The sequence below is a fragment of the Coffea arabica genome, chromosome 7e, assembly GCF_036785885.1.
Source record: "Coffea arabica cultivar ET-39 chromosome 7e, Coffea Arabica ET-39 HiFi, whole genome shotgun sequence".
Taxonomy (NCBI): Eukaryota; Viridiplantae; Streptophyta; class Magnoliopsida; order Gentianales; family Rubiaceae; genus Coffea; species Coffea arabica.
The window spans coordinates 10,676,172-10,690,014 of record NC_092323.1 but is presented as its reverse complement, the minus strand read 5'-3'; the positions used below and the strand labels follow the sequence as shown (position 1 = coordinate 10,690,014).

Here is a 13,843-nt window from a genome sequence, read left to right as displayed (position 1 = left end):
GCACTTTCCATCTCTGACTCTCCACGCCTGAGAATGTTTTGGCTTCAACAAATTTTAGCAAAATTGACTTTTTGTGACCAAATACTAAATAAGTGGTGATTTACTCCGTCTAACTTTGCATGACAATTTGAACCCTTTCTTCCACCTAAACCCTAAGATGCAGCAGCATCATCTGTTCGACCTGGTGTTTCCCCACTGCCAAATTTACCCCATCCTCCCATGCTTATAAAATTGAGACGGACGATCATACCCCAAATTAGGACAGACAATCATCAATCATGTTATGTTATACAATACATACAAGTGCTTTGAACTAGGATTGTAGGGCTTTACCCCGAAGGGAGCCCTTCCAGAAATTCTCGATGGCCCAGGCCAAACCCAGGCCAAAGAGGGGGTTTGGAAATAGTTTTCAACCAGCAATAGACGCGCCTCGGTTAGAACCTCACTAGCTGCGTCATTGCCCCAAGCGCAAAGATGCGGAATACGGAGTCCCCAGGCGGCCTTTTATACCACGCTGCTCTCTTGGTCCACCTCGAGCAAGTCGATGTGGGATGTAAGACAAATCCAACCAACAGGCGGTCTATTGATGTAAGCGAGGCAAGACACATCAATCAAGAGACTTCTAAACCAGCATCCCAGCAAGGACTACCTCTATCAACCGGGGTTGGGCCAAGTGGTAAGTAGCTTGGTTCCGCTTAAGCAGGTCTCGGGTTTGAAACCTGGCGTATGCAGCTACCCTTGTTGGGAGGCTCACCCACCACAGCCAAGTGTGCGACCCGGGTCGACCAACGGATTAGTCAGGGCAAAACCCTAGATACCATGGCAGGCAACCAAAAAAAAAAGAAAAAGCAAGGACTACCTCTTCTGGCAAAAAGAGCGATGGATATTAACCGGAAATGAATGGGCCTTGTTTGGTAAGTAAGTTTTTTGTCAAGTTTGTCTGCACAGTAATTTTAAAAAATTTCTCAAAATTTTAAAATTATACACTTCAAAATATTCATAAATTTACACACTTCAAAAAATTTTTTAAAAATGTCTACAGTAAAGTTTTAGACAAACACTCACTTGCCAAACATGGCCGATATTGGGATTGGGTGTGTTTAGATTGTACTTTTAAAAACAAAAAAATACTACGTGTTTTTCATAGACACATTTTTCAATCACTTTTTTATCTCATATATATCAAATCGTTACAATAAATTTTTTTTACAAAAAAATCAAAAAAATGCAATCCAAACAAAGTCAGACTACTTCTCAAAAATTATGAGATTTAAGGAGTTTAAGAAGTATTTGAGATTTTTTTTTAAGAATATTAATTTCATTTCTCGATATTAGCACTTAGATTTGTCATTTTTCAACACTAAATTAGCACTAGCTGTTTCTGAACCTTGAAATGTAGAGGGGTTCTATAAAAACAAAGATTAGAACAAAATGTTAAAAGAACGCTAAGCTACTAGTTATTATTTTTTAAAAAAAAAACTTGCAATTAAGCCACCACTCAAATTTCCCTTGCTAAAATCTCATTTGAGCTGGGGTCGAATAAAAGACAAGCCAGACTTAAAATGTGTTAAAGAGTATAAGCGTCTATTAGGCTTTGATAACACCATCCGCCACTTTTAAGGTAAGACTCCCCGAGAAAATAAGAGAGAGATTGTAAGAAGAAAAAGGAGAAAAAAACCTACTAATCAAATGAATTCACTTCTAAAACATATTCTTTTCAGTCCAATATTTGGCCCAGATAATTTGGACTTTGAAGTGAAAAATTTTGCTCCTCGGCCCAGCTCTATTTGGACCAATCGCTATCAAAATAACACTTGGCGGCTCGCCAGCGGCGCGTCTTAACGGCTGCTAACCGGTCTTCTTCCTTTCGCGCCGCCCGTCCTTTATTTCCCACCTCGGATCCAAATTTCAAGAAAAAAGCCCTCAATTTGATTTCCAGTTTAAGGTCAGTTCGGCGTTCTCCTAATTCCTACGTTGGATCTGGGATTTCATCTGGGTCGCAGCTTCACTTGTTCAATTAAAGAATTTGTAAGTAGATTATTTTCTCTCGTCTGAAGTTTGCTGCTTCCCTCCAGGTAATTTAACTGGTATTTTAGCTGGAATTGATGCTGAAATAACACATTTTAGCTAAAATTATCACTTTTTAGTTAATTAAAGTGTTAAATTCTCTCTCTCTCTCTCTCTCGTACTCTTTCTTGTGTTAAAGTGAATTGTCTGAAAATCCAGTTCTGCATTCTGTTGAATTAATTTCGAATAGAAGCTGCTATATATGCCTAAATAACCCGTTTTCTTGTTTAACATGGTTGATTTTCTGGTTTACGTAATTGTATATACTTTGTTGGTTTATAGGAAAAGAGATGATTTTCTTGAGCTGGGCTCGCCCATCTCCTGAAGATCAGAAAGCATGCATAAACAAGTACCATACTGCCTCTTGAACTTCAAATATATAAACAATCCCCTCCCCCCAACCTTTTTTTGGCTGTTGTTTTGTTCTTAATGGAGCGGATATGCATTTGACTGTACTTGTTAGGTCTGGTACCTTTAATTATGAGGCTAAATACAGAGGAAAAACTGCAGAGCCTGCATCCTCAGTTCAGCGAGACAGTGAACTTAGGAAAAATGGTTTTTCAGTTAATCATGCGCGCACTTTAGTTGGTTCAGGTTTTGATGCATTTGAGAAGGGTATAGTCGCTCTTCAGAGTTGGAGGTCCGTCCTTTCGTAAATATATCTACCATCTACGCACAAAGCACACCTACTACTATACAAGTACAATATACATGAAGATAGCTTAGTAACACGATGGAACCAATTCACATTGTAAGAAAATTTGCAGGCACTTTGGACTAGATTGGGCATTTGTTGATCCCAAGACACTGATTCAAAGAGGCTCGAGGTTCTGTGTTTGTGAGAAGGAATTCTTCCCTTGGCTTATGATGCCTTTGCAAGTGGTGTATGCTAACGACAACAGAAATTCTAAAACTGCTGTGGCCTCCTTTGGTTTTGCAAGTGGTACTCTTAAAGGACATTTGCTGGTTAGTCTTTTCCTAGTTGTGTGATTAGTTTTAACAATAATTATAGCCGTATATTGCATTTGCTGCTATGTCATGGAGAATAAGTGATTAATTGTCGATTGGTTTACCCTCTTTATCTTGAAAGCTGATTGATATGCCAATGTAATGGTGATGCAAAAGAGTGATTGAAAGCATTGGCTTCTTGTCTGCTATGACACCATAACCTGCTGAGGCTTATATGCATTCTTCTTGTTTGTATGATAGTTGGGAGAATAAAAAATTTGGGAGATTCAACTTGAGAGAACCACTATTCAAACATGGTTCAGCAAGAAAAAAAAAACTGTATTTGATATGGATGACAGAATTTGATTTGGGTAAGGGAAGGATTCCTGAATGTTTGGCAAAACTGAATCTTTGGGTAGGGGAAGAATTCCTTGACAGTAAATCACTGCAAGGACTGTCTTATTTGCCAATGCACTAGGGTATGGTATTCTGTTTATTCCTGTTTACTAGTAATTATTTAGCTGTTGTATGTTTGAACATGTGGTTGTGCATTGAGAAAAGATCATAAACTTAACAAGCACATCATCAGTTGCTGTATGCTTTTATGATTAGGCTGCTGTATCTATGCCCTTTTTCCAAAGCTAATTTAGCAAGCTTTGCTTAAAGTTTCTTCAGAGTTGCTACGTTAAGCATTTGACTAACCTTGGACTGGACAAACCAACATATAAAGACGCTGGGTTCTTAAAGTTCAAAGACACTGAACGGATGCATCTAATTTAAAAGTCAAATCCATTTCTGCCTATTTACTGTACTCAAACTAAGTAAATCAGAAGTTCAAGGTGCATGAAGCTGTGTGCCTACATCACTTTGTTATGCTATTGCATTTTCTGTGTAGTTTGTTTCTTAAACTTACAATTAATACTTTTAAATTGGTTTTTAAATAGGCTGGGGAAGAACGCTTCTCCATCACGCTGGATGAAGACAATCAAGTTTGGTATGAAATACTTTCCTTTTCAAGACCTGCACATTTTCTATCTCTGATCGGCTACCCTTATGTTCTGCTTAGGCAGAGATTTTTTGCTTACCAATCTAGTATAGCAGTTCAAAAGCATTTATCTTGTAAGTAGTTTGTTGAGTCTGCACCATATATCTACTTAACAACAGTTCAGTTTTTCAGCATGTAAACATTTCGATCATATGCTTTTTCTCGTAAAAGGTTCAAGACCTTTGTATTGTCAAGGAACTTACAGAAGTGAGATGGCCAGGGAGAAAGGTAAACCTGAAGAAAAAGAAAGAAAGAAAGGTTAGTAGCCCACGAGTCAAATGAAAAGCCATCTAAAGCTAAAAGAATTCACGGGAGAAGGTCTCCTATTCCCAATTAAACCTGGGTCCCCTGGGAAGATTGATTGGCTGTAGGGTCCTTCCTTTTTTAAACGAAACAAACAGGCTGATTCCCGAAAGGACTTTCTGGCTATTCCTCAGTCGCGTGAAAGCGAGAAAGTTTGATCTCTTCTTTGGTGGTGGCATATTCTACGGCAAATTTGATTTATCATAGTGCACCTTGTACGGGACGTTAACATGCTAGTAATAGGACGTTAAAGGACTTTCTGGCTATCCCTCAAATTGCTAGTAATAGGGGGTTATGTGATATTAAAGTTGTTGATTGATTACACTGAATGAAGAGAATTAAATGTGGTGCAAAATACTCCCAACAATTTAAAAGACGAATTGCTGATCCGGGCTAGTATACAAGCTGATAGATGAAAGCATTTACAACTATTGAGGTACAAGTTTCGTTGAACACGGAACTAATGTACAGTACAAACTCCTCCTCAACTTCTCACTTTAGTAAAACAAATAGAAGAAAAAAAGAGGGAAAAGATGATAATGGTTGGAAATTCTTAGATCTCCTCTCCAAACGGGGGGAGAAAGATATCGGATGACTCAAACAAATTGGAAAAAATAATAATAATAAGCACAGAAGAAGGCACGGTCCATTGGCAGCCGTTTTTTACACAAAAAAAAAAAAAAAAAAAAAACTAAACCATGGAGTGGTCAGTGTACCCTGCGTGGCTCTCCCTGCTGAGGTATTGCTGACTCCATTCTGAGTTGAAGTGGGAAGTTGTAATGGATGTCGTAGTGCCCGTTGTTGTCCTAGAATCTAGATCAACCGGGACCATTGCAGGCCAAACAAATGCTGGCTTGAAAGCTGGCACATTCGGTGGTGGCACCGATCCTGATATAATCTGTAGTATGGCTTGTGTTTTTGGCCTCTCACTAGCTATAGGATGTGAACAAGCCAGCCCCAGTAGCAAGAGTCTCTCAGCTTCGTCGGCAACATAGTCTTCCCCCAGCTTCTCATCAACAGCTCGGAGCAGGAGGCCATCACGATGCAAGAACCATACCCACTCTGCCAAACCATTGAAACCAGCAATCTTGGTTCCCGGTCGCTGTCCGCACGCCACTTCCAACAAGACTGCCCCGAATGCATAAACGTCCGATTGTTGTGTTGCCGTCCCAGTGTGGAAACACTCAGGCGCAATATATCCAATCGTGCCCGGAATGCCCTCAGCCTCGTGATAAGACGTCTTTTCATTTTCAAGGACTCGCGCCAATCCAAAGTCTCCTAGTCGAGCGTTGAAGTTGAAGTCGAGCATAATGTTGCTGGCTTTGAGATCACGATGCACCACCCTTTGCTCATATTCATTATGAAGATAGTGCAGAGCTGAGGCCACACCAGATACGATCTTGTAGCGAAGGTTCCAGCTCAATGTGGGTTTATCCTGCCCAACAAAGAGGTGCTGGTCCAAGCTGCCTTTGGGCATGTACTCGTATACGAGTAGCAGCTTCCCATTCTTGTGACACCATCCTGCAATGCAACCGAAGTAAATATATGTAAATATCTTCTGTTTGTGGTTTTGTTCTTGATAATCTACACGTATGAAGATACTCCTCTTTACTTGTCTGTCCTCGAAAGAATTTTTGACAATTTTCTCAAAGATAAACTAAAAAAAAAAAAAAATCAAATAGCCATCTGTCCTATGTTTCTTTGGTTCAAGGCTTACATCCGTTTTTGGGGGTGTTGGCTTCAAATGACATCAGAGAAAGGATACCCCTGTTAAAAAAAAATATTGCAGGCCATACTCAATGCTGCTGTCATCTGTATGTTGTTTATGTGCAAGGAGGCACCATGAACTTAACCAAGCTTAATGCTGAAGTTTAACGTCATTTCCGGGATCTAAATTTTGTCTTCTCCAAAAAAAAAAAAAAAAAGGAATAATCTCCTAAATTAAACTAAATAACGCCACTAGACATTCACTTATTTTCCATGATGTATTTAGCACGACAGCAGCTGTGACGCAAGCTGCTTAGCATTCCTTCACTCATCATTGTCAAGAAATTACTCAATTCATCACGCGGGTCCAGTAGACTTTGTTGGTCGACTGGCGGCCATGCCTATGTGATTAAGATGTTTTTTCTTTTGTCTATTTTCTTTTTTTGGGTCTTTTATACAAAATCGAAGGAGATATTTAGGACACAGCATCAAGGGATGACCAAGAAATTCCCGGATAATAAGCAAAGGAAAATGGATAGGATGAATGGCCTACAACTACAAGATTGAGACTCTTGTTGTCGTAGATAATTAATGATCTGAACGTGCCATTTTAGAGGCAATAGGGGTCCAAATGTTTGGTTATTGATGGATAGAATCAGCCAAAAAGATAAAATGGAAAGGATACCAAGTAGAAGGGGAAATCTTGGGTACAGGGCTAAATTCAATACTAACAATTCCAAAAATGAAAACCACTTCAAAATCCCCCAGCCCTCTCTATTTCTAATCAGTTTATATCTGCATGCAAATCCTTGCAGACATTCTTGAAATCACCCAAAAGAAGAGCTTATGGGAAGTTTCGCTAATCCCTTCCCTTTGAAAAGTTTTTTTTTTTTTCAAAAAAAAAAAAGAAAGGACAGACAGTTCATTGGATGACTACGAGTTGTATTCCATCCATTGTGATGTAGTCCAAGTTATCGGTCTTGAAGACAAATTAATTGACTAATTTGTACCATGAACTGATCAGATTGAGACTGATAAATTAGATTAGTGAACAAACTTCATCAACCACAACTCTCAGACACTTATCTAAAGCAGTTCACTAAACTTGTTCTGTACAATAATCAGCAGTATAAGAAATCAAAAGGCATGGAATAGTTTTAATCCCATTGAAGTTGACAATCAGCAGTCGGGAACAATTATTATACATCTACATCGAAGCGATCAAGTATCTATTAGCATCCATGAAAAAAGTAATGCATCAATGGAAGGATGAAACATGAGTAAGATTCTCAAAAGCAGCTTAAATCAATGTTGTCATGAGGCCAATAGACAAAGATGCAAGTTAAATGCAATATTGATGCATAATTAAGCAAAGGTGCGAAAGACATACCTAGCAATTTAACAAGATGCTTATGCCGAAGACGATTAATTATAGTAAGCTCAGCAAGAAAATCATCTTGACCCTTGATGTTATCCCTCAAAAACCACTTAACAGCAATTTCCAAATTTTCACTGGTCAAGAATCCTTTGTACACAACACCGTAACCCCCTTGTCCAAGCTTGTGTTTCTCATCAAAACTATTGGTAGCCTTGTTCAATTCTTTAAACTCATACTCCTTCGGACTTCCAGGCAGGCTCTTGAGCGCTCCAAGAATGTTTGATTTCGATCGTTCGACTCGCCTTTTATGGAAATAGTATCCCAACCAAGCTGCCCCCACCAGCAGCAGCACCAGCCCTGGTACTCCGGCCCCAAGAACAATCCTCAGCCATTGGTTTTCTTCGTGATAGTACTCAATTGTTAAATTCCAACGCAGTACACAGTTGAGCTCAGCAGTGTTCCCAGTAGAAGCAGAGAACCCGAAATAGGAATTCTGATTCAGAACGTCCCTCAAGTCAAGATGCGATCTTATTATAGGTGAGCTCGGGTGAGGAGGGGTCGGCCCCTTTTGTGTTTCTTGTTCTGCAATGTAGACTTCAATGATCTTCTTGACCCCATCATATGCTACCCATACGTTATGGAAGCTTGCGTTAGGAGCAGGTGGAACAAGAGTTATGCCATGGGGCGTCAAGGATGCAGATATATTAGATCGGACACCATTAATATCGAGGCCTACATGATTGTTATCAGGATCAAAGTCTTGCTTGAATGTATCGAGCTCGACCGCAACTATTTTGTTGCTGGAGTTTCCATCAGTTGTAGCATTTGTCAAGCCAAGAAACTGGCCAAAACTGTTGGGTGGAGGCAAATCCAGGCCGGGAGCAATCAAGAATGTGAGGCCTTCACCTGACGAATTATTAACCGGAAACAGGTTGACAAGAAATGAGGAGTTGAAAGAGGCAACCCTGGTTTCATTGGATGAGATGTCATCACCATCTTTCCACAGCTTAAAGGACTGTTTCAGGAGGATTCTTCCTGATTTATTTGCTTTGCTGAAGTCATCTGATAGGCTATCAGGGGTTACCTGAAGGGCTCCATTGCTGATCATTGCTGGCGGTTCAACCATGAAGTACTCACCGTCAGTCTGATTAAAGGTGTTCCCATACTGTTTACTAAAAGTTTTGAGTTTATCAGCTTCAGAAATGGCCAGCAGACAGCAAAGAAGGATGAATGCTTTGCTGATTCTTGCTGTCAGAAACAATCCCATCTGACTAATGAGCTATCCAACCAGAAATGGGATGGAGGAGGAATATGGCTGGAGGTGGCTATGGTTAGGAAAAATGAAGAAGGAATCAATAATAATGTGTGTTTGTGTGTGTTTGTTGGGGGAGGGGGGGGGGGTCTCCTTTTTTCTTTTTCCTATTTTTCTTGAAGAAGCAGCCGAGGATGGGCTGAAGGCTTCTCCTGGGGTGAATAAAATATAGTACTAGTTGAAGAGGCAGAGAGAGATGATGAGTAAAATATATATGGTCGGATTGAAGATTGAGAAGTTTGAATGAGTTTTGGGTTTGGTCGCACACTCTATAGAGAAACTTGAGAGAGCGCAGTGCTTGGAAACTGCAGCGTTGGCAGACTTTGATTTGATTAGTCGTTGTGGTATTACTAGTAATCGTTTTTTGTTTTTTTTTTTTCCCTTTTGGTGGGAATGGAATACGAGTCCAGGGAAGGTCTCCTCTCTCTCTTGGTTTCTCAAAAGAAGAAATCACATGCCAAGTTGCCATTGTACAGGTCATCCTAAATAAAATATTTCCTGACAATTTTTGTCTCTCTGACTTTGATTTTATTGTTGCTATTTTTCTTTTTTTGTTATTTTTGCTTTAGGATATACTAGAATTAAAGTCTTGCGTGCTCCTTCATCCGGGAAAAAAAAAAATTAAATTTGGTCTTGCATGCTCCTATCTGCTAATAATTTGTATTATACTGTCAATTTCCATCTCTAGGAGCTAGAAGTTGTTGAACATGTATAATAATAATATCTCATACATTCTTAATTGGAAATCATTCAATATAGGAGTGTTTACCAAAAACGCCATTCCTTGCCCCAAAAACGAAGAAATGCCATCCTACATATTATATACTATTGATTTGGTCTCAACAAAGACGGGACTTGGGAGCCTTGTTGCTTGTTTGAATAGGATGTTATTTGAATTTTTTTTTTGAAATAATATTTTTTATGATGTAATGTATGTGAGATAAAAATATGATTCGAAAATTTTTTTAAAAAATAATTAAAAACATATTTATTTTCAATCAATTATTTTGGCGGATGATAGTATCCAAACAGTCACATGATCGCATGGTGGTTGAAAATTAGCAAGAATTAATGCGTCTCATTTTGTAGTTTACACGAATCAAGCATTCAAGTACTTAAACTAATCTAATAGTGCATCTAAATATCTAATATCAAATTGTTTGTAGGATTTACATATAGACCTCTATTCTATACACATGCTTTGGTTCTATATCTGTATTAAGGGACAAATATATCTTATATATATATATATTTCCATGTTTATGTGCAGCACGTGTTGTATATCCGAATAAATTCCAAATTATCCGCCTACTTAATAATAATTTGTATGGGAAAGCCATTTTTCTTCAAAAAATTTTACATTTTTTATGAATATTTTTTTAATTATATATCTCACATACATCAAATATTTACAATATTTTTTTTTACAAAAAATTCAGAAAGTAACAACGCGAACGGACCCTAAATTTGTATGGGTTTGGATTGTAAGTTATTTGGAATTATTTGGGATATTTTTTACTGTAGCACTTTTTGTGATGTGATGTATGTGAGATAAAAAGATATTGGGAAGATAAAAAGGTGTATTGGAAATTGTAAAGATGATGTAAGCAAATAAAATTGGAGAAATATGAAGCAATCCAAACAAACCTATATGTAACCTCAAATAGCTTCTTTTTTTTTCTTTTTGACCGGAGTAACCTCAAATAACTTGGTCAATGTTGACTAATAAATATGTATATCATTATACGTGCTTTCGTGCCTAATTCCTGAGTTTAGAAGAGAATTGTTAAAAAGTTCAAAGAATTTCGATATCCCGCGCCGCGTAGGCCCAATCAACAACTGTTAGCAAAATTATTGTGTCTGCATATATACCTCAACTTGCCATTACAGTTTTTGTTTTTTTTTTTTTTTAACTAAGTAAATTGGTAATGGCATGCAAGAAGTCATCATTGAGGGTCCGTTTGTTTCGGGTGAAAATGTTTTCCAGGAAAATATTTTCCTAATTTCCCGTGTTTGGTTGCACAAAAGTTACTGAAAACATTTTCCTATGTAAAATATTTTCACTCATCTTATGGAAAACAACTTCCCTTCCAAACTTACTGAAGTTGTTTTCCGAAATGTATGCATCCCGCCTGTAGTATGTTCCAAACTTACTGTAAACATCTTGTAGTATGTTCTTTTTTTTTTTTAGTGTAAACAGGAGGACTCAAACCCAAGACCTCTTCCTTACACTCCCTCCCCCGTACCACCCAACCCAACCCTCCCCCTAGTATATTCAAAATAAAAAAAAACCTCATCCTACTCATCCTATGCTAGTAATTAATTATGTATAATAGGGACATTCTTTTCTAGAAAAACTTTTAGCAGTGAAAGTGCAAGATATATGTCACAATAAGCATTGCAAGTGATTGATATTTGACACTAAATGGCCAGCAATTTGTTTATTGCTTAAGGAGATATTTTTTATTCATATATACATTTCTCCAAGATTTTTTAAAGTTAAACAATGAGATAAATTTTCTTATTTTGCATGGGAAGAAGTATGTAGTTATAATGTGTAGAAAGTAAAGATAGAGATAAAAGTGAAAATATTTCAAAAGTTAAACAAACACCAGAAAAATGAAGTAAGAAAATATTTTCAATAAACTAACCAAACACCTGAAAATGATGAAAGGGAAATGATTTTCATGAAAAATTACTTCCACGGAAAATATTTTCCCAAGGAAAACATTTTACTTCCAACCAAACAGACCCTGAGTTCATAGATTTCCCCTGAAGTAATGCCATTTTTACACATGGTGATTTTAGAGTTTTTTTTTTTTTTTTAGAGTTAAAGAACAACAAAAAGTAAAATATCTTCTTAGACTTGTTCTTTTTAAAATTTAGATTTCATAACGGGGAATTAAATGAATTAGTGGTATAATACATTTGCAAATCCCCAGCAGCTTGTGGTCAACCATGATAAAAAGTCTTTGCAGAGTATTGACAATGAAAATATTTGGTGATGACTGATGATATGAGAGTATTGTATTCGCATGAAATTAATTAATTAACATATCGGGAGGGCTTAATCAGTCTGGTAATTAATTGGGATAAAAGTCAACGTAAAACATTAGAAATTAATTAAAGTCTCATCACTATATAACACCTAGCTGCTTCTGATGCAAGGTAAAAACTTTACGTGGCTAATAATTGATCAACTTGAAATTTCTACCGCGTATCTCTTGCCATGAAATTTTTTCCTTGTTTAAGAAGAAACACACACATGTAATTTTTACGTTTTTTGTCAACACATCTTTCAGTTATCTGTTTATGTCAAATACTGCATCAAAACTCTTTACAATATATTTTTTCAAAAAATAGCAATCCAAACGGGACATTTGTTGAAGATTCGAAGGTGAAATCACTTTTCTTGTGGAGTGGTTAAGGCTTCAATAATTCTCCATTTGATAATGAAAGCCTTTCTTTAAAAAGTTCATTGCACGAACATCATTGTGCCAGCGAGCGTTCACACGTATTTTTTTTTTTAATTTCTTTAGTGGATAAGACATAATAATCTTAATCAGTACTAAAGATCCTTGATGTGCATGAATGATTAATCATTAAAGGCAAACCTCTATCAGCTTATAGTTTGTTTAGATATAGGGAGTGCATGAGCTTTATTGTGAGAGAACAAGAGGCAAATGAGCAAAATCATTGTACAGGAATAAAAAGGAAAAAGAATTAATTATTGGGCTTTTAATAAATTAATTCTATATATATATATATATATATATATAGAAAAGCGTGGAAATGCATGCTGTCATATCATTCTGTTAATGGATGAAGATGTACGTAACTCCTTTGCATTGCTTTAAGTAGGGAAGTGTGGGACAGACGTCAAAGCCCACTTGTAAAGCACAAAATTATGCATGTTCTCTCCAACAAAAAGGGCACCCATGCGATAGCAAGAAATGTTTTTCTACATTAATTAATAAGAGATTTGGGTTGTTTCTTCATGTTTTTAAGAAATTAATTTCGAACACATATTTTAACTATTCTTCTATGCCACATTCACATTTGTAGAAATGAGTACAGTAATAATTTTCTAAACACGCTCAAAAAAAAAAATCTATCTAAGCGAAGCTAAGTGTGTTTGGATAGAGTATTATTATTTGAAATAATTACTGTAACATTTTTTTTTTTTGGTGATTGTGATGTATGTAAAATAAAAAAATATTAAAAGATGAATTGAGAAATGTGTTATATGATAGAAGCGGAATATTATTTAGCAAAATTTGGCTATCCATATTGTAGATTGGAAGTTGATATGCTAATACGACTGGGTAATGGCTGTTTTAGGTGGACGTGACTTTGAATAAAATGCAGTTTTCAATCTATAATTTTCATGCATTTCGTACTTATCCATATAAGCTTCTCCCTGGTTGGAAAAGGAAAAATAAATAAATATGCATACCATATTTTTTGTGGCAGACAGGACGAATGTTCCTGGTGGCCCGCAGCTTCCCCACAAGAACTTTTACACTTTTTTTTTTTTTTTTTTATCTGTAATAAAATGTTGTTTGGATGAATTCGGCTCTGGTCATCAACGCAAGTCAGAGCATGATTTCGAGATCACATGTTGTCTATAGATGTTTTTACAAATTATCTACCAACATAATATTCACGGTGAAATTTAAACAAATGATCTTTCGTGAGAAAGTAACTCGTACTTGTCAACTGAGCCAATTTATGTTGGCGCATGAATTTTTACAACGATACTTAGGAAAGAAATCAGATTAAAGATCCAGAATGAAGATTTGTCATAGTGGGGGGTACATGATACTACATCACCATTAACAAAAAGGAAAAGTGGAACTGCAGGAGGTGCTAGGACAAAACGTGCATCACATGTTCCAGCTTGCAGGAATCAAGAAATACAAGCTGGGTTGTATGATTGGTATATATATACATACGTATATTGGACCGAGGAGAAGTCCGAATAATTTTCTGGTTTTTCATTAAGCTGATTTTTACATATCTGTCAAGGGTTTGTATTTCGCTTGATGATCATTTCAACCCGAGAAGAAATTAATGAAGACAA

The 13,843-nt window shown here is 36.9% G+C and overlaps 2 protein-coding genes and 1 non-coding gene across 4 annotated transcripts; 1 reads left to right on the top strand and 2 right to left on the bottom strand.

Annotated features, from left to right (window-relative positions):
- Positions 1–325: 325 nt before the first annotated feature.
- Positions 326–476, bottom strand: LOC113702593 (U4 spliceosomal RNA). Its single transcript, XR_003451229.1, has one exon. It is a non-coding gene; the product is annotated as a U4 spliceosomal RNA (small nuclear RNA).
- Positions 477–1,820: 1,344 nt separating this feature from the next.
- Positions 1,821–4,211, top strand: LOC113701907 (UPF0548 protein At2g17695). Of its 2 annotated transcripts, none has more exons than XM_027222801.2 (5): positions 1,821–2,028; positions 2,350–2,416; positions 2,531–2,707; positions 2,835–3,033; positions 3,960–4,211. In XM_027222801.2, the coding sequence occupies exons 2-5, from the start codon at positions 2,358–2,360 to the stop codon at positions 4,140–4,142; spliced, it is 618 nt and encodes a 205-aa protein (XP_027078602.2). In that variant the 5' UTR covers positions 1,821–2,028; positions 2,350–2,357; the 3' UTR covers positions 4,143–4,211. The 2 variants fall into 2 exon arrangements, with proteins under 2 accessions (XP_027078602.2, XP_027078601.2); XM_027222800.2 differs by having other exon boundaries at positions 1,821–2,075.
- Positions 4,212–4,730: 519 nt separating this feature from the next.
- LOC113701906 (probable L-type lectin-domain containing receptor kinase S.5) lies at positions 4,731–9,027 on the bottom strand. The gene is made up of 2 exons (XM_027222799.2): positions 7,461–9,027; positions 4,731–5,884 (listed from the first exon to the last, which is right to left on the bottom strand). The coding sequence occupies exons 1-2, from the start codon at positions 8,713–8,715 to the stop codon at positions 5,055–5,057; spliced, it is 2,085 nt and encodes a 694-aa protein (XP_027078600.2). The 5' UTR covers positions 8,716–9,027; the 3' UTR covers positions 4,731–5,054.
- Positions 9,028–13,843: the final 4,816 nt, after the last annotated feature.